Source organism: Gallus gallus, chromosome 2, assembly GCF_016699485.2.
Source record: "Gallus gallus isolate bGalGal1 chromosome 2, bGalGal1.mat.broiler.GRCg7b, whole genome shotgun sequence".
NCBI classification, from domain to species: Eukaryota; Metazoa; Chordata; class Aves; order Galliformes; family Phasianidae; genus Gallus; species Gallus gallus.
The window spans coordinates 50,596,946-50,617,513 of NC_052533.1; the positions used below are offsets into that span (position 1 = coordinate 50,596,946).

At 38.9% G+C, this 20,568-nt stretch overlaps 1 protein-coding gene across 2 annotated transcripts; it reads right to left on the reverse strand.

Moving 5' to 3' along the window:
* Positions 1-11,921: 11,921 nt before the first annotated feature.
* On the reverse strand, positions 11,922-19,940 carry LOC121109778. 2 transcript variants are annotated; one of them, XM_046937245.1, is made up of 5 exons: positions 19,769-19,940; positions 18,653-18,789; positions 16,914-16,984; positions 16,369-16,466; positions 11,922-12,479 (listed from the first exon to the last, which is right to left on the reverse strand). In XM_046937245.1, exons 1-5 carry the CDS (start codon positions 19,886-19,888, stop codon positions 12,468-12,470), a joined length of 438 nt encoding a protein of 145 aa, XP_046793201.1. In that variant the 5' UTR covers positions 19,889-19,940; the 3' UTR covers positions 11,922-12,467. The 2 variants fall into 2 exon arrangements, 1 of the variants encoding a protein (XP_046793201.1); XR_006938120.1 differs by lacking the exons at positions 11,922-12,479; positions 19,769-19,940 and adding an exon at positions 19,564-19,759 and having other exon boundaries at positions 12,554-16,466.
* Between the last annotated feature and the right edge of the window lie 628 nt (positions 19,941-20,568).

The following is a 20,568-nucleotide window of genomic DNA, read 5'->3' on the forward strand; positions in this document are numbered from 1 at the left end:
ATGGATGTCTCTTTCTCTTACAAGTCCTGAATTCTCTGTTCTGTATTCCTTTTACTGCAGTTAGTCACAGCATATTGAATGCAAACTCTATTATCTTTAAACTCTTAGAGCCAATTCTCAATGTCACTGAAGTTAACACTGTATGGGACCAGAAGTCAGTTGAATTGAACTTTGACTGTGAAGATTAATATTAACCATTGAGAGATGGAAAAGAGACTAGAAATCAAGGCTTAGACAAAACCTGTTCAGCTGATGTGCTTCTTAAAGTAATACTGCCTGTGGATTTCAGAAAGACTTGCAACTCTTTATATGAGAGGAGGGCTGAATGCTTAGTTAATGTAAATTGGAGTAGTCCTCCTCAGAGGGCTCTGTCTCTTCAGAGACAGAAAATCTGAAGTCTTTTTTTTATTTAACTTCCACGTATTAATGTGTATTTTTTGGCTCATTCTTTAAAACATAGATCCCAATGGTTGTATTGTAAGAAAGGTACGATTTCATCTTGCTTTAGCTCCCTATATGACAGGGATGCATTTTTTTTACTGTTTTGTGTGCTTCTAAATCCACAGATGGGTGGAAGAGAATTAAATGAAGCTCATGAGCTGGCCATTTGCTTTGAGTTGAACTCAACAAGAGATCATCATGCACAGGCCATTGGGAAAAGTCGTAGTGTCCCACATGGATGGGTATTCCCTCTTTGTAAGAGTGGCAGGTGGAGGACTGACATAAGTGAAACACTGAGGACACCAATCCATGCCTTAAAGAGGACGTGCTGATCTTGTGCATCACTGCAGCTTTTCCCATTGTGAATCCCCAATAGTTAACATATCCAGAAGTGAAAATGGCAAGGGGAAGCCTGACTGCTTACAACTTTTCTAAGCAGAGTATTAGATGGATTCCTAGGAAGTCTGGATTCTCTAGCTTTGCTCTTGATTGCTGGGCCCTTAGGACGAGACCATAACTTCCCCATCTGCAAAATGGAAACAAAATGATGGGGAGTACTGAGATCTGTGGATCAGAAATAGCAAACAGATCATTGCAGTTGTTTGGTTTTTCAAAGCGTTTTGAGATCTGAAGGAAGGGAACAGGAGGGTGTGAGTAAGCACACAAGCTCAGCTGATATCAAGTGAAGTGCAGTCAGTGCTCCCAGTGTGTTTTGCACTTCCTTGGTACCTCTGGAATTATCCGCTACTGCTGCTTTCTCAGGCAGCAGTGACCTTCTAAGGGAGGCAGTTTCAAGCCCTTTGAGTCTGCTATGGGTCTCACAGAGCAAGAACCCACATATACCTGTGTCTTTACTGAGAATCTCAATTTGCCATTAACCACCAAGTTCAGAAGCTCCCTAACTTGAAATGATGTCCAGCTAAAGCACATAATGTGCAGTGAGCAGTGCTGTGCTGTTCTTACTACAAGCACCAGATTCAATTTTGGTAATTTAAGATCACTTTCAGACTGGGGTCCAGCACAGGCATGTAACCTCTGAGGGATGGGGTTCAGTGATTATTTTCATTAGAAATTAGGAAATTTCTGAGAGTGTTTCACATATGTGGAGTGAGAGGAGTAAAATAAACACGCATCACTTGCTAATGTAATTAAGTTGCCCCCCTTCCCTCTAAATACCTTTTACAAGTCAGCATTTCCACATTCAGATGAAAATCTAAGTTCTGAGAACTTATCTCAGAATTTTCCCCATATCTAGGAGTAGCAATACTTGAGATTTGCCTTGGTAGCACTGAGGCTAATCCTTTGGAATGGATGCAGTGTCCCCAAATCTGGATTTAATTCAGTAATCCACTTCCACTAACATTTCTCATGTGATTTCTTGTTTTGTAGTTGAAACACTATGCTTGTATCTCAGTGCAGGTGGGAGGGATAGCATCTAATTCAGGGCCTGCTTGCCCAGTGTCCTTGTCTACAGTCTACAGTGTGCACACACAACATGGGGCAAGCATGTTTACCAGAGCACACAAAATTTTACCTGCCAAGCTCAGAGATCTCTTAGAAGTGCTTTTAAAATGAGCTTTAAAATCATCCTGTAATCACTGGGAGAACAGCAGGCTGATATGCAGCAGTGATGGCCAGTTGCCTAGAATATCAGTTCCTCTTCAATAACTTTCGTATGCCAACTATGAACTTATAAACAGTTATTTTCTTTATTCATTGTCTGCTTATTGGTGTCATGCCCTTGTGATGACTCCTGCTAAAAGGGGTGACATAAGGTAGCTCAGAATAAAGTTTTTGTGTGCAAACAGGGCTCATCTGTGTGTCCATGCACACATTTTTTAATTGCTCCTTTGAAGCTGTCCATTCAGAGGCAGTAACCAAGCATCTAGGAAGTATAAAAACAACAAAGAAGTGTTCAGATATTTCTCATGAAGCAGATTTTTGAGTTAGTTCTCATTCTTTTTTCTTCCCGCTTAAACTGAATTTAGCTCCTCTGATCAGAGCCAAATTGACAGCTTTGAATACTAATGTAATCTGCTTGCTCACGGGAGAATTACAGCAGAGAGAGCCACGGGACAGCTTTCCTCACCCACAGGAGCTCGCAGAGGCTAGTTCATCCCCACGGTCCAGCAAGCTTATGCGACACTCAGCAGAGCTGCCTGATGCTGTGACTTGCTCTGAGTGGGAACTGATCTGATAGAAAGGAATCCTTTCATACCAGTCAGCACATAGCCAGTCTAGAAGTGACGCTCAGGGTAGTATTGCTGAGAGGTATCTGCACCCTTGGGAGAGACAGTTCTCCAAAATTATTGATGTGATGATCAGTGGAAGTCCAAAAAACCAACAGAATGTGTGCTTTTTTCAGAAAAGGTGTGGAGAGTAAGACAGAAAGCATTGTTTTGCATTGGTACATAAAGCCTTGGTGCACCAATGACATGGATGTTATGTGCAGTTTTGCTTTTCCCATCTCAAGAACATAGTGGAGTTAGAGAAGAGACATTAAAATGATGATAGTTGTGGAACAGCTGCCTAATTAAAAAGAGTAAAAGGCAGAAACCCTTCAGTTTGGAGAGAAGGCAAAGGAAGGCATGCTTGGGGTTTAGAAAGTCATGAAGATGGCAGATAAGGTGAATGTAGAACTGTTATCCACCAAACCCTGCAGTGCTAGAACCAGGGGGAACTCGTTGAAACTAGTAGGAAAAGATTTAAAACAGATACAGTGCTTACACAATGGAGACTGAACTTCTGGGATTTGTTGCCACAGGAGGCTGTGGGGCAGACAGTATCAGCAGACTCAAAAAGGTCCATAAATAACTACCAGAGGGAATAGGCAGGGACATATCCTTTAACATCCTTAATACAACAATTGCAGATGCTGGGGAGTTTGAACGGAAAGACCCACAGAAAGTGGCCAGGCTCACATTCTCTCTTCACAGAGCATTTGTTGTTGGCGTGAGAAAAAGAGGGTTAGATGGACTACTGGCAGGACCACGCAAGGAGCTTCCTCATGTGGGACTGAGGCTCCTGTCTCCTTGCCACGGAGAAGAAAAGAACGCTCCTGAAGGTGATTCAGAGCAAAACCTACCTTTTCCTGCCCTGAATCATCTGTCAGAAAAGCCTATCTCTCACCATCAATTTCACAGGAAATCTACCCTAGACAAAAGTTAGTCCTGTGAATAACCATCTTAGTCACAACTGACACAGGTTGGATTTGAACTGCTGATCTGGAACTGAAAAAAGTGTCATGCACCAAACACCAGTTCTTCCACACACCCCCACCTTTGGTCTGCTCGAGGGTTTTTAAAGAGGAAAAATAGTATTAGAGTTCAGTACTATTAGAAAGATTATTGGCTAACTATGATCACATGCAATTGGAAGCATTTCCTCAGCCAGTGATGCTGAAACAGTACGTCAAACTCTGGTTAAGACGAAAAGTTAAAAAAACAACTTTTGTATATGTTAGACTGCTTTCTCATAGTCTCAAAGCTGAATCACCGGGAAAGACTGCTTCTGCTGTCTAGCTGTAAAGCTGTTCTGAATTGCCCAGGTACAGCTGGATGTCTCAATGTTTGTGGGAAGCCTGCTGCATGTCACCATCTGGAAACAGAAACAGGAGGTGAGGCTGGAATTGCAGTAGGACATCTGAATCAGAAAAGGGAGGTGAAAGTCAGGAGGTGAGTGTTCCACATAAAGCTACCTCAGTAGCTTCCTTTCACCACTCCATCTCATAGAAATGAAATACCTGCTTGTACGACAGTTTGGTATTTCATTACAGAACATCCACGTAGAATAAGCTGTATTTCGCTAAAAAATATCCACATAGAATAAGCTTCTCTAACAAGCAAATACAGACATTTTTGTATTACTGGAGCTGGAGATGCTGGGAGACATTTTTAGTCATCAGCTGAAAATCTGATACCTCCATGAAAAGAAAAGTTCCCAAGCATATTCTGGGATTCAAAAATAGACTAAAATACGGTAATAAGTGTACAAAATTTAAACTTGTCTTTTAAAATGTGTTTGAACTTCAGAGTATCAGGCATCTCTGGTAGCATGAATTCCTGGTATTTAGATAGTATGTGATAGGTAAAAATCTTTTCAGAAATCTATTGATTAATCTCCCGTGTAGGTAAGTGTTGAAATTGTTATTTGTTGTCTTTCTTTTTTGACTTGGAAGATACAGAGTGGAAGTTTGCTCATTGTGCTTGATTGGCTGCCCAGGGCTTCCAAAGAAGTCCATGTTTGGAAGGATGGAAATGGGAACCTGCCATGGTTTCCAAGCTTTTCTTCCTGCTGGCTAAAATATGTTGCTACCTTAGGAACTGAAAAACCACTTCATGCTGTGCAAAACCTCCAACAGAAAATGTTTAGAATATGGTTAACTGTTTTATGATAGAACGTTTCTGGAGCCTAGAGAAGAGAAGCCTCCATGGTAACCTGACAGCAGCTTTCAGTATCTAAAGAGGGTCTATAAGAAAGAAGGGGACAGACTCTATAGCAGGGTCTGTGGTGACAGGACAAGGGGTAACGGTTTCAAACTAAAAGAGAGGAGATTTAGGTTGGATATAAGGAAGAAGCTTTTATAATAAGAGTGGTGAGGCACTGGCACTGGTTGCCCAGAGAGGTGGTGGATGCTCTTTCTCTGGAGATGCTCGAGGTCAGGCCAGAGGTGGCTGAGAGCACCTGTCTGAGCTGCAGGTGTCCTTGTCCACTGCAGGATAGTTGGACTAGATGGTCTTTAGGGGTCCCTTCCAACTCAAACAGTTCTATGATTCTATGATTTCAATATCTATATACTTCGCAACCCAGTTTCTGGCTGAGCCTGCGCATATTACAATTGGGACCATTATGCACTGATTAAGTTTAGAAAATTCCTTTTGTTTCTCTCACAAGACATCTGTGTGAAAATGAGAAGCACGGTGTTATTAGTGTTTGGACAAATAAATTGTTGGCTTACACACTCCATCTTTTGTTTATTTTTTTGTTGTTCAGAAAGGGCATTTGAATAGTATCAGCTCAGGGAGGTTTGAGCAATATGTTGTCAAACCTCTAGCTCCTGTTTGGAACTGTTTTCTTAGTGCATGCAACACAGAAGTTGAAAGCAGTGTCATATGCCTTTTTTATTGTCAGTGCAAATGCTGTTCACCTCATGTGAAAAAGTTAACATGATAGAAAGAGTCCAAAGTATCTGACCTTCTCTCAGAGTACCTCACATTCAGTTACATTCAGGGCTGCACAATGCAAGTGCTGTTATTTTACAGGGGTAAGAATTCAATTTACACTGGCAGTGCTTTCACAAGAGTATTTCAGTTCAGTTAGTAAATATTTCCAGGTGGCCAGGTCTAATTTTAGGGAGGGCAAATTTACAAAGGTTAAGTGGCAGGCAGGGTTTCTATAAGTCTATCAGTTTGGAAAAAGAAAATGTAATTAAACACAGCATTCTTCACAAGATTAACTTGATGCTCAGCATTCATGTCTAAACTTTTTATGCTGTTGCTGTTAAAATCCATGCTCCAAGGACACATAAGTTCCTCTTATAATGATATTCTGGAATTAGTAATGAAGGAAAAAGTTATTATTATGTCAGCAGACAAGGCAGAAAATGGAGACCATGCATACAGATTTATGTTGGAAAGGCAGAGGGGTAGTTTTTGACTGGTTTTGAGTTTGCTTGTGAGTACAGTTAATGAGCAGAGAAAGTTAAGAGCTTGCTGCAGGCCAGCCAAAATGTCTTTCACCTGTAAAATGAAGCAGAAAAGTAAAATGGTGGTTGCTATTGCAAAGCTCCACCAGAAGCCTCCTTTCAGTTCCAAGGGCTCTTTGTGCCCTGGGATGCTGTTAGCCCCTTGTTAGTCATTGCTAGCAAAAAAAAACTCAACGACACACAACTAAGTTTGGTCAGTTTGCTCAGCTGCTGTTGATGTCACTCCTTGCCCACTAAGAGTAAGTTACTGTAATAATCCTCCCTGTTTATTAATCATAGCTCTGGAGAAAGCAAAAGTTAGCTGACATCACTTCTCAAGTGGACTGGCTAACTCATGCTCAGCTTTAGTCAGCTTTGCTATAGCATCTCTTGCGTGTCATATGAAAATAATTACCACCTCACACTTTCCATGTCTGACCAATCATCCTCTTTTTTTCCTCTTTATGAGGTTACAGACCTTTGCCTATTTCAAACACCTGCTGAAGGTGTAATCTATTTAGAGATGAAGGAGAACTTTTTTAACTGGAAGCTGGGACATTCCAGGAGATCCTCATAGTATGATGCCACTTGCCATATAAACATTAGTGATATATATTACAGTGAAAACATCATCTTCCAAAACATATTAAAATACTTCAGACATAGGCTATCATTCTCTGAATTCAGTATCGGTACATTACATTCGTCAATTTCTGCTCTACTTTTGCTTTGAATAGCATTTTATGTTATGTTTGCCTGCCTGTCTATGTATCTTTATAAGAAGGCTGATAAGCCAAATTTCAAGGGTAATTTCTTCATTGTTGATTTTCTGAAGGATATTTAATTAGTGATTTGCTAGGAAGCCAATGTCTTTCTGGTCTTGCTGACCTTGCTGTATACCACCCAAGATGGAGGAAGAGATAGAGTCTATCCTTGGCTTTTACCTCCATATTTCAGCGATTTAGAGGCCAAAATATACCTTCCTACTTCAAAAGAAGTTCAGTAGGGAAGAAGGTCTTAGCCAGAAAGGGAGAGTTATTTCACTACAGCAAGTAACTCTTTCTCACAGGGGAAGGAAATACAGATAAGACGTTGAGTTAAACAACTGTCATCTGTTATGGGTCAGGGAAAAATGCAAAAAGGGACAGTCATTTTTATCTCAACAAGTCACTTTTCTCTCTTGAACTATTCAGTGTTTCAGCTTATGTAAAATAACTGTGGTGATAGTCTGATTTGCTTTTCAAGCACTGGAAATTTCTTTAAGGAAACATCACAACATGATATAATTGCAGAAGAATAGATTTAATGTTATATGATACAGTTTCATCTCTTACATGATAAAAGATGCAGAATTTCAGTCACTGATACCTGTGTTCCCATCTTTCCAGTGAGACTTTTACAAATATGTCCACTCATTTACGAGGATCCTAAAAACCAGGTTCAATAGCATAAAAGAGTTCCTAAATTTTCATTGGAATTATTTGTTGAATCTGATTAAAAGAAATGGAAAATCAGGCAGTTTTCTTGGTAAATTACTTGGCCTTTATTTGTAGGTGAATGCACCTTGGGTCCAGATTAGATTTACCTAATACCAGCTTCCAGGCACTGTATATTTTCATGGATTTGTCTTCTTATTAGAGATGTCATTACTGTCTGATATCTATTCTTCCTGTAAGGATTGGGAAACCATCATTAAAATAACATCTTAATATTCTCTTTGGAAGGTTAATAAGTTTGAGCTTCTTAAAATTATTACTGATTAAAAAATGTCATTCTTGTATTTTTCTTGAAACTTTTCTGATTTCATGCTTCTGCTTCAAAATGCTTCTTTTCTTTTCTTTTCTTTTCTTTTCTTTTCTTTTCTTTTCTTTTCTTTTCTTTTCTTTTCTTTTCTTTTCTTTTCTTTTCTTTTCTTTTCTTTTCTTTTCTTTTCTTTTCTTTTCTTTTCTTTTCTTTTCTTTTCTTTTCTTTTCTTTTCTTTTCTTAATATGTTTGCCATAGACTGAGGAAACACTGGTTTCTTACTGCTTTGCAGCACAATAGAAAAAGCTTTCCTCATTTCCTCTATTTACTGTAACCCCTTAATTTGTTCCACTGCAGTAAAACTGCCACATCCTGTGAGTATGGCATGTATTCTTTGTTGAAAGGTGTACAGCATTGCTCTCCATAGTACTAAAAAGACATTTGTTATGTGCTTTAACAGAACACAAGAAGCTGTGCCAGCCTGTAGGATGGGTCACTTGTATAGATCATTATCATCTGAGCACTCAACCTAAGTGATTTGCTGATATTATTATTTACTGTGGCACCAAACTTTCATTACTTCTAGCTGCGGTGATTTCATTTTTATATTCCGTATTATGTATCCAAATCACTATACTGAATAACACGGAGTCTCCTGGAGATCCAGTGGAATTGAAATGAAATGCCCTACTCTGTTCAATTCCTCATGAATAGTTCTGTTTATCAACCATTAGTTAGATATAAACCCACTTAATGTCTCCTCTTTTGATTTTACCGCACTGATTTTTGCATTCCAAATGCTAATCAGTATTCCATGAAATCATGCAGATTGATATTTCATAATGTTTTTGTGTGTGTGTGTGTGTGTGTGTGTGTGTGCGTTTGTGCTTTTTGTTGTTGTTTTTGCTTTTAAACTTAAGAAATCTGGAATTGGTTATTTTTCCTTGTGCAGTGTCAAAGTGTCCAATGTGCAGTGACAATTTTCATCCCATGTACCTGTTTGAAACTGTGAAAAATCTAGCATGAATTAGGCAGATCTTTAAGAAGCACACAGACTGCAATGAATCTAAGTTTTTTTTTTTTCCTAAAAAAAATGAATTTTCTCTTTATTTTACAAATATAAAAAGCCAACACTAAGTGATAAATGAGCGCTGATCTAACTCCTTTAGAATTGCTGGGAAGAAAATGCATTTGATTGGAAATGGTTAACACAAATAGATTATGGAGAACTTCTGTAGTTATCACTGAAATAGAAAGTTGTCCATTATGAAATATGCATGCAGTCTCCCGTTCTCTTTTTACAGAAAAATAAAGGACAAAAATATTTATCATGCACACTTACCCTTTCATTATTTCTGACAGAAAAAATTCTTAACAGAATTTGAACTGATGTATTGCAGGTGTTCCATTTATGCCTGATTTATATACTACATGGGGTAATATTTTTGCAATTAACACTTATTGATCATGATGTTTCATTAATAATTTTATCTTTCTTTATCAATTATTTGCATTTATTTTTTTATAATTTATTTTCATGGAAATAGCATGCTGCTTCATATTTCAACAGCATATATCGGGTTTTAATAGATAATAAGGGCTCTGGGGGGGGGGGGATTGAAACATATGACTAAAGACCACCTACAAAATACAGCAATTTAGAGGAATGCACATTACTATAGAAAAGGGCCATTTAACATCATGTCAAGCAGACATACCTAATCTACAGGCTGCTTAGGTTAACCATAGGCTGCCATAATGTTTAAATGTCAATCCTGTTCAAGGCTATGTGAATGATATTTAACATCATGTTATTTGTCATATATATAGGAATTTGCCTAATATTCTAGTCCAGTTTGTCTTAAAATACACTTTAACCTTTAAAAAGAAATTGTCCATTTCATGTTTGGACTGTGTTACTGGAAGAATGCAGATTGCTTGCACAGCTCTTGCTGTTAATATATATTGTTCTGCACATAAAGGGAATTTCATTCTCCAGGCCAATCATCTGGCATTTTCATGAATGTCAAATTCACAGCCACAAAAAAAAAAAATTCTTAGGAAATAAAGAATTCTGTGTCCATTTCAAATCTCAGCAAAAATATATGTGGTCAGAAATTAATTGCACAGTTTAGAATTTGGCTTGAACTTCTCAACATGCTTGTTCATAAAATTCAGTGTGCCTCGATTTCATCACTTGCCTCTGAATGAACCCACTCCTGTATTTACATTGTTTCACATGATTATATATTGGAACATGAATTGGCATCATACTGCAAAATAGAACGGACCTCCAAAGAACATTATCTAGCTTAAGTTCTAAATATATATATACTTTCTAGAATTTGCTTAAGTGAGTTTATGAACGTTCATATATGATTACATCCACATACATTCATATACATGAAGAGATGAGTATGATCTTTTTGTGAAGTCAAATGCTGTAAACTTAGACGAAAATGTGAGCATGTACTTACATGGGTCATCCTGTGACTTTTGGTGCAGTAGGTCAATTTATGCTCATTAAACATGGTTTCTTTGCCCTGTATATACAGAGCAGGTGCTGTATCTTGTTCTCCCACACCAGTGAACAACGGTGAGTTGGTAAGCCTGCCCCAGTATTACCTTGCATCTTTCTCATGGTGGTAATAAAAGAACAGAGCAATAAGCAAACATCATGTTGTAGTGTCTTGGTAGATGAGGTAGTATTGATTTCTTTGTTTCATTTAGCCACTTTGTATAATTATATATGATCAAGACCACCTTTTTAATTAAGGTGCACCAGGCTAGTATAGCAGCCATCAGTTTGTACGGTGTCTTGTTGAACATTCTATGGTCACAAGTTTGTTGTGAGAGTCCCCTTGCCCAGGGCCTTGTGTCTCCTTTTAGTTTCATCCTGTGACATCCATTTTTAGATCACTTGTGAGGGAACAGCCCTTCTGGAGCATCTTCGCCTGAGACCCTTCTTTGAAATCAGGTTGCTGCTCTCCTTGACACAGGTCAAGGGAGGGCTCCTCTGTGTCTATCAGAAGTACTGGTGCTAAAGTGCAGACTGCCACTTTGAGTCTCTGGGATGAACCAGCTGTGGTCAGATACCCCACATTTCCATTCCATTGGCTGTGAGCTCATTGCCTTTCAATGTGGCGTGCCTCATACTTAGCAATAGATGAATGGCTCCTCTATCTACTAAAGTGTCTGTTTCAGTCCTTTCTCTTTCATGGCAGAGTTCTCTAACTTTGTGCGTTGGCAATGCTTGCTAAACATGTTATCACTCCTGCTCAGCATCTTTGTTCTTGGATATTTCTTCTTAGTAAGATCTAAAGTTATTATTAAAGTTATTATTAAAAATACAATAAAAATACTGTAGATGTCATTTCTGGCCTTTGTAGATGCCTTCCAAAGGATTTTTTTCCTAGTTTTAGTGTCCTTTTTCAGTCCTACTCATAGGTCCAATTTTCACCCATCTTTGTATCATATTCTCTTGGAGTTCCTGAACACTTTCAGTAAGATGTCTTATTATCCAGCTTTTGTTGAGAAAGAAGCTTTCGTTGGAGAGCAAAGTTCCACTCATTAGAGAGGATAACATTTGGAAATAACAGAAGCTCCCCGTACTTTGTTCTGGGACATCACTGATCCTTAGAGTTCCTAGCAATTTCTTTTGTAGCATCATAACAAATGTTTTACTAAAATACAAACTGTCTTATCCTTCTTAGGAAAATGGTGTTAATACAAAACAAAGATATGTAGGTATTCTGGCACAAAGTACCTCCAATGAAACCATGTGTGCTTTTTACCCATTTTCTACCCAAACGCATGTAGCTGTGTAATCTCAATTGTTCCTTTTTCAGAGTATTCTTGAGACCAGCCAGAAGCCCTTTTTTTGCCTGAATCACACTTGCTTCCATTATTTATGGCTGCCATATTCAAAAACTGCCAGTAATTCAATGCTCTCACAGCCTGACAGATTTACTAACAGATTGGTACCAGGCTTATGGTTTAATGGGACAATTCTATAAAATCTTTGGCATGGCTGCTACCATATGATTTGAGCATGTTTAGCAATTTTAGTTTTGTTTTTATTTCATATGTGTCCATTCCATTTCCAAATTTTCCTTTGCATTCACTCTATAACCTTTGTTTCTATACTTAACTGCTGCATCTTTACTGAAAACTAAGGCAACATATTCACTTCATTTCGGGGGTTATTTCTCAAGTCCTATCCCACCCTTCTGCACAACAATAATTCTTGTTGTTTTGTTATTTCTGTTGTACAAAGGATCTTTTGTTGTTTGTTTTAAGAAAAGTCAGGAAATTCAGTCTGTGTGGCTCAATCTAACTTCTAACAATTTTCACTCTTCTTCAGCTCTGAAATGCAGTTCTACTCATGTATACTTAGTTCCTTCTCCATAAATCAATCTCTGCAAAAGCCTAGTTTTCTCCTGACATCCGGTCTCCACCCAGTTAGATCTGGTGACTTTTTCAGATGTCTTTTCATATTTTATGGAATACAAGTCTGCAGTTAAAGAAGAGTAAGTTCTGTGTCCATTGGTGTCCTCAGGTTTGACAGAAGATGTATGGCATGAAAGCCTTTTTTTTTTTTTTAAATCCCAAGCTGCAAGAGAATAAAAAAATAAAATTGAAAGTTTAAAACAAACAAACAAACAAAAAATGGATAAAATATACAGATTTTGGCATTCTCTATTTCAGCCATTTTTATTTTTTCTAAATGTTTATACCAGTATTATTTGTGAATGTCATTTGAAATGTGTCTTAAACCTCATTTCCAAATGACTGCCACTTTTACCAAGGCAGAAACTGCCAGGATTTTTCCTGGTTTTGTTTTCCAATACAGAAATTCAGCAAAACTGCCCTACTAATCTTCACTTTAGACAAATAAACACTTTTTCTTGGGGAAAAACAAAAACAAACAAACAAACAAAAAACCCCAAGGAAAAAAAAACACGAACTTGCCTATGATCAATCTTTTTTCATCCAAATAATTTCTCCTAAATTTTATTCCCCAGAGCTACATTATAATGCAGCATCATATTAAGCCAGTACCTTCTGTCACTTGGCTGTCCCTTTCACTTGACATAATGCAAGTTCATTATACACTGCAGTGTTCTGATTCTAAAAGACTTCATCATATAAGCTAAGGTATGAAAAGTGTAGCAGTTTGGCTTCTGGCAGCCCCACCATTCTGCATTGTATCCTGCTAAAGTGATGTGGATGGGTCAGCATTAGATGAAAGGTAATGTAACACAAATGGAGGAGGCCAGAGAAAAATAGGTTCTTTCTCTTGCAAGACAGTATGTACTTGAATGTCAGCTGCTGAAAGGATTAATACTGATATAGAGGTAATGTATTTGGATGAGAAGCAAGACAAAATTTCTAGCCAGTTTTAGTCATTAAGGTTTCCAGCTCAAAGGTAATTTCTACAAATGATTATCTTCAGTCTTTCTACTTTGGCCAGTTCTAACTTAGCAGTTGTAATCCACTGAACTAACTTTCCATCATAGTTCTACTTGCATGGCCCTCTTCCCAAAGCCCTTCTGCACAGCAAAGGTGCAACGGTTAGAATTTGCCATCCTTCATTTCTGAGCTAAAAGAACCCAACCAGTGTGAAAAAGATGGTGCAGTCAGTGATATGCATGAGTCTGTTTCACTTGTGGCTGTAGAAGCCCCAAAACATTCTCAATAACTTTGAGTATGAGTTCTTAATGCCTAATTTTAGTGCATGGATTTTAACAGTTGCTTAGTTTTTTTAGGGTTTTTTTTTTACACTATAGGCAAAAAAAAAAAAAAAGTGCAATTCAAAGTGAAATTTAAAATGCGTCCATTTTCCACGGAACATGCAATCAACACAGTACAGAAGTTCTTACATATACAGTCAACATGCCTTACTGGTTGTGAGCCTAGCGCACTGTGGAATGTAAAGTCCTGCCAGACCTTCTCAATGGAATCTATAAGTGGCCTGAGAAGAGTAGCTTAGCAAATGGAGTACTTATCTTTTTACTAATGTAAAGAAAGTTTACCCCTAAATAAAATCAGTTTTTAGATTTTGCTTCCTGCCAGACAGTAATTTATATCTTGAGACCTAAGACTGATAACTCATAATTTACACCACTTGGCCATTTCTGATCAGGAAAGTCTTAAGCATGAAGTCACACAGAGGCTGAATTATCTCTAGCCTCACGAGAAGTAGTTCCTCCAGGTCATGGCTGTGACCATTACTAAACTGTTTTCTAAAAGCATGTCAGTATTCAGAGCATATTGTTTGCTTGTTCTTGGGGGATTTAACCCTGCAAAGTGCTGAGCACTTCTGATAGATACTAAGCACCACCAACTTTTATTTGGTTTAAGATAAAATTGAGGACACTCAATCTGTCTTGAAAATGTTTAGTATCTCATTGAACCTTGACCAACTTTCTTTTTTCCCTTTACAGTTCCTAAAGAATCTTAAATTAAATTACAAAAATTTTGTTGAAGTTCAGGCAGAATAAACGCTAGTACATGACAGTGGTATTTAAAACTGTCTATCAATGAGTACTGAATTGTCCAATTTGGATTTTAATAGCTGTTTCTAAATTAGTAAAAATAAATTATTTAAATCTCATTTAATGTAGATGTAATTAAAATGTATTTTGTATGAATGAGTGCATGCAGAAATTGTTGGCTCTCTCCTATACTTTAGGGAAAAAAGCTCTTAGGAGCTCTTATAAAAAGTCTAGTGAGGGTTTAACATTTCTGTGCACTCCTTGAAATCAGAGATTTCAATTTATATACCTTCCATTTATAGAGGCCACATATTTCTTGATCAGCCCATGAAAATCAAGGAAAACTAAAAGATGTGGTAAGCTCTTTTTTTTTTTTCTTTCACTTCTTCACAGTTGTTTTATATTCTGTTTTATGATTGTGGCTAACTGAAACCCCTCAGATTCAGCCTGGCCTTAGTGCTAGAAGATAACAGAACCTCAAACCCTGAAGCCATCCAATAAAAAGGTCCATTAGCCACTACTTTTCCTTTTTACATTAAGCAGTCACACTGTACAAGGAAGACTTACTTGGAATGAATAGAAAGAAAGGCTGTCTTTCAGACCAGTTCAAAAAACTACAGTATTTTTGATGCACTTTTTCATCTATAGCTTTAATATAACCTCAAATTATGCTTGTTTTCCTTACAAGGCCATTGGCAGCAGACCAGTGCACTGCAAAGATGCCCCTAAATCTTTGTAACACAGAATCAAACCATGAGAATTAGCCAGAAGCTGCAGTTCCGCATAGACATCTGTAGTTTTTTCAAACCTACCCAACGGCTGAAGAGCAGTGGATGTACGTAGGTGAAAAGTCAGTGGATGTATGTAGGTGAAAGTTACCTACAGCTGGTGAGTAGGGGGTGTAGGCTGGACATGCTAAACTGAAGACACCTTCTCTTGCCCTGCCTTCATATTCTCCACTGACCACACCATTGCCCTGGGTGGATGCTTATCACCAGAGGTCAAATGACCTATGGGATTAGATGCTGTAGATCTTCAGAGACTTTATGCCCACAGAAAGATATCTCTCTGGAAAGCATCACAAGATCAAACTACATAGCATTTGCTATTTGTAAAGTTAGAGGAGAAGGGAAAAAAAATGGTCTATTCTTCACCTAGTAGGTATTCAGTAAACCATAGTAACACTGAAAATCAAGATACATTTCCTGTAAAAATGTTCTCAGCAACTGTCATAACACTGAATTGTCCTGCACAGGAGATACATGGTGTCTGTCAAAATGTATTCACAAGGAACGATTCCTTGAATGTTTTATGTGGCTTCAGAGCAATTTGTTAACGGTTTGTTTCAGATGATATAATTAAATACTAGCATGCCATTTTACAGGAGACCTATTCACAGAGGTCTGTATACATTGTTATAGAGCTAGCTAATCAATTGCATGTAAGTCAGCAGTACTCACAACTGAGTGTTAGAATCTCAGAGTATGTTGCTCAGATTAGAATGTGGTATTATCAATGGGGGAAAATGAAAATGAGATGAACATACACTTCCATCATGAACTCCTCTCCAGCAAGTGAGTGGGAGGCGAATCTGCATCACATAGTCCAAGCTAAGTGGATTGCAAGGTTTGAGGTAATGAAGAAATCTCACGGGTCACAGTAACAGAAGCTGTTTTGTTGTTGTTGTTGTTTTTGCCTTCTTACTGCAAAATCCACACTTTATCTCTTAAAATCATTATATCCCAAAATTATATTCTCCTGTTCTCAGAAGCTGGTGGTGCTTGATGCTGTGTTCTTTTTATGGCACATTAGAGTTCTAGATGTTCATTATTAATCATCATCTTTCTTAATTGTGTTACATGCAAACTGTTTTATGGCCTATGGCATGCGGAGAAGATTTTCTATGCACTGTTTGTGATTAAATATCTAATTTATAGTAGCCCACAGTGCTAGGAACAGCTTACAGATGGTTCCAGATGGTCCTTTCCAGTTCTGGGTTCTTACATTTCTATTAGAGGTGATGGGTATCAGCAGCAAAAGGTAACTGACAATCTCTGTAACACCTCTTCTGTCAATTAACAATGCTCTTTGATCTCCATTTCCTTTGAAAGAAAGGAGGAAAAATATGTTATTTGAAATCAAATGCAGAAATGAAGAGTAAAATACAAAGTCAAAAAGAAGTAGTAAGGAGAAAGAAGGAAATTATTTTGTCAGTTGGTTACAAGGTTCTCATTATTGTATTTTTGTCATTTTGCTTTGAATAGCAGTACTTTGTTCTGGATACCAGAGCAAGAGCTCACCAAATGTTTTCAAACACAATCTAAGAATATCTTAACTGGTATTAGTAAATCTAAATTTCATTACCCCATGCACAGGAAAGTGCTAACATTTTCCAAGATTATACACATGTGCATCAATATCTGTCTTTATCAATATCTACATCTAATTAATGACTTGCAAATGAAACATTCCATATCTTTCAAAGCAGACACAACATTTTTGTTCCTGCATAAATACTCCACACTGATGCTCTTACATGCTTTACGTACCACATGCACGTGCTCTGACGCAGAGAAATGAAGCAACCTGGTAGGAGGAAGCTTCAGACCAAAGGGGCTCACTGAAATGCAGAAGTGAGAGAACATCAGATCTGCTCCAGGAAAGATTCCAGACCTTCTATGCAAAAAGGAACTCATGAATAGTTACAACACTAATTGATTATGCTTGAATGTACAGTTTGTCCACATTGCACAGACACACAAAAAATATCCTGGTTAAAAAGGCTAAGGTAATACTGAAGAGTTCATTTTCCACATAGTGCAGCACTGAGTTTCATTTAGTTGTTAGTTATGGGGATAAGGACACAGTTAAGCCCATATATGTTTAACGCTCTCACTTGGGAGAGGTAGTATGTCTATGTTTCTGTGAATATGATTCTGTAGTCACTACTCTTCATATTAGAACTGAGGCTCAACAAAACTCTAACTCCGGGATCTGGGAGCTGCAGGGTGGACTTTGGACTCAGGCCCATCTCTGCTCTACGAGTTTGCATGGCTGTTGGTGAATTGTGTTACTTATTCATGTCAGTGCATGTGATTGTAAGAGTTTGAAAGAAGAGCCAAGGAGGCAACAGGACCCACTGTGTGCAATTGCCAGATCAGAATTTCCTTTTGTTCAAAAACTCTGCTAGTGTCATTCCAGCATATTTAAAGCAAATAATTTCCTGTGTGCCAGTATTTACAAAGAAAATCTCTATCCAGAAGGTTAAGAGCTAGAGCAATCCTTGTAATTTCTCAGTTTCAACTAGGCCACTGTCTCAGAGCTGGAAAAGAGAGGGCAAATCATGAGATATTTATCTTCTGACACTCCAGCAATATGTGGCAAGGGTGCAGTCAAGTTTAACTGAGTTTTATCTGAAGAGTGAACATTCTGGACCAAATTAATGATTCAGATCTGTCCCTCAAAGTATCTTAGAAAAGGTAGATTTGAAGTTGCTATACATAAACTTATTTTCACAGTTTCAGTGTGCAAGAGTATTTGGCTGGAGGTAAAGCACTGGATTTTTTTCCCCATTTGAATAAGTAGTGGGGAAAGAAACTTGCATCTTTTTCTGTCATGGTTTTCACGCACTGGATTTTTTATTTTCTTCTCCGTCTGTCAAGGTCTCAAAAGTGACCTTGACAAGTGAAATCTCCCACTTCTTCTGAGTGTGAATAAGCCCAGTTATTTCTATGTTGATGGTTTGTTTTTATTATGGATTTCCTTGAGCCTAAGAAGCTTGAAATAGCAGCTTTTATCTTAAGATGTTTAAACTTGATTGAGTCACAATAAGTCTGCAGCTGTCTGGATATGTAGATACATATCTGTTCTTGGCACTTATGTGGCCATCACTGATGCTGTTTTCAAGCATCTTGCAATCCTTACAGGGCCCTGCTCTTACTCACAGTGCCTCTGCCCAGCAGGGAAGCTTTAGCTGCATTTTGCAGACAGGAGACTGAAGTACAGCATAGGGTGAGTGACCCGTTCAAGGACTCCCAGGAAGTCCAAAGTGCAAGTTCACAGCAATGTCCACTAGGTCAAGCGTATGTCTCCTCTCATCATATAATCAGAGTGGTTGCAGGAACAAAGAAAAATGACCTTGCTTATAATATGTTAACCCACTTTTAAGTTAAGTTTGGCCCCTTGGTGATGACTTAAAAAAAAAAAAAAAAAAGATTAAGTAAGGAGAATGATCTTGAAAAAGGACACCTCTATAATCAATTTGTTAGCTAAGGGCAATTTCTCTTACCAAGCTGTTTTAAAAGCAGGCTGATTAAGCTTCAGGGAGCTGAATAAAGCAGTTCCGTATTTACAGTGGTGGAGTGACTGGCACAGTTGATCCACATCAGTGAGTGGCTGCAGTGCAAAACAATGGCAATCTTTTACCTGCAAGAATTGAAAGAAAATTTCATGGTTCAGATGAGACATATTTCTAGTTGGCTCATCAAACAATGCCATGTTATCCTATAAAATGGATATACACCATCCATTAAGTTGTTGATGTTCATATGTGCAGTGAATCCAGGAGAGTGACCCATATATAGTCTGATATACCCCATCTGTTTACAGAGTTATTAAAAGAAGGAATAGGACTGATGAGACAGCACAGAGAGGAAGGCAGTGACCTGCTGGAGCCATCAGTCTACATGTCCTGTTACGGCTGGCTCTACCTCAAACCAAATGATTTGGTGAACATGGAATTACCTGTCTGTATATTTTCCTTCTGTGTTGTGTAATGAAGATAAGTATGTTTTATGCGTACTTACATAGCATTTCAATCAAGGAACCCTTTGGTTTAGAAGCAGCTCTGGAGGCCACTGCCTGATGTTGTGTGCAGAGCAGGGCCCACTTTGAAGTCAGACCCAGCTTAAGGGGTCAATTGTGTACCCCAGGGTTTCTGCAGCCACTGGAAGGGAAGGATGTTTTGACCACCAGAGCCCTGCTGTGCCTAAAGGCCTAAGGATATCCCTGCTGCTGCCTGGTAAGCAAGACCTCATGCTTCGGCGTTGGGATAGGGGAGGAGGATAGGGATGTCTGTGAGGCTGGGTCTTCTGACATTAGTCCTGCTGTAAGCGTTAGGAGGAAGACAGACATCTCCCTTTGGCAAAGAACTAGGCCTGCACGGTCAAAAAAGAACGGAAAAGGGGAAGCTCGTACTACCAGAGTGCAAACTCCCAGCTCTCTGCAAGGCCGCCGCCCACCCGCCGACCGCAGCAGGCCGCCCCGCACAGCCCCAGCGAGCGGGAAGGGCCGAGCACCGGCTCCCCGCCGTTAGCCGGTGCTGGAGCGCCCTCTGCTGGGCTGGGGGCCCCCGCTGCTGAGGGACGGGGTCGAGCGTCCAGCTCGTGGGTCCGAAGGCACAGACCTTGCCCCACGTACCGCTCCCAGACTCCCCAAAAATCCTTTTCGCCGCGTTGTGCACTACCTGGGGAAGAGATGCAGTTATCTTGCACCTCCTCCACCCCTGGCTGCTCTGATGGCGCATGTTAGTCTGTATTTGCCTCCTCAGTCTTGTTAAACCTCTGTGCCTGGAAGGAATGCATAGTTTGGAACCGTCGCTTCTTATCTCTTCCAAACACCTGATTCTAACAGTCTGCAGTGTTTCAGACAGGCCTCACACCAGTTAATAAAAGGAATTTAATTCTGGTTATATACATGGAGATTCTTCAAGAGTAGTGTTATAGCTGATTTCTTGGCCGAGAATAAACAATATATGTCTCTCAGTTTTGACATCGTGTTTGTTATAAGAGGATGCATAATGCAGAAGGACACAGTAGCTAGAATAAAGATCTTGCAAAATAGTCAGGGCATAAGTACAATTTTCATTTATTTGAATACCTTTCATGAGATTCAATGAGCTGCAGATCTCACTGAAAGACAGTGATCAGGTGGAGACTTTTTTCCTTAAAAGCATTCTACAAGAGATTCAGCCTCTTATGGGATGAATTCCAGCAAGATAGCAAGTGTGTAAAGAACCACAGTCATTTGCTACAGGAACCAGTGAAGACTGAGTGCATTAGCAAAAAGAGAAATTGCTCTCTTCCTGGGCACACTTCGCTGTCACATGTGCAGGAGGTTTGGGAAAGCTGGATCATCAGGGCAGGAAAGTTCTTCAGAGTCAGAGCGGCCTGCACACTTTCATTCAAATGTCTCAGATCAAATGTC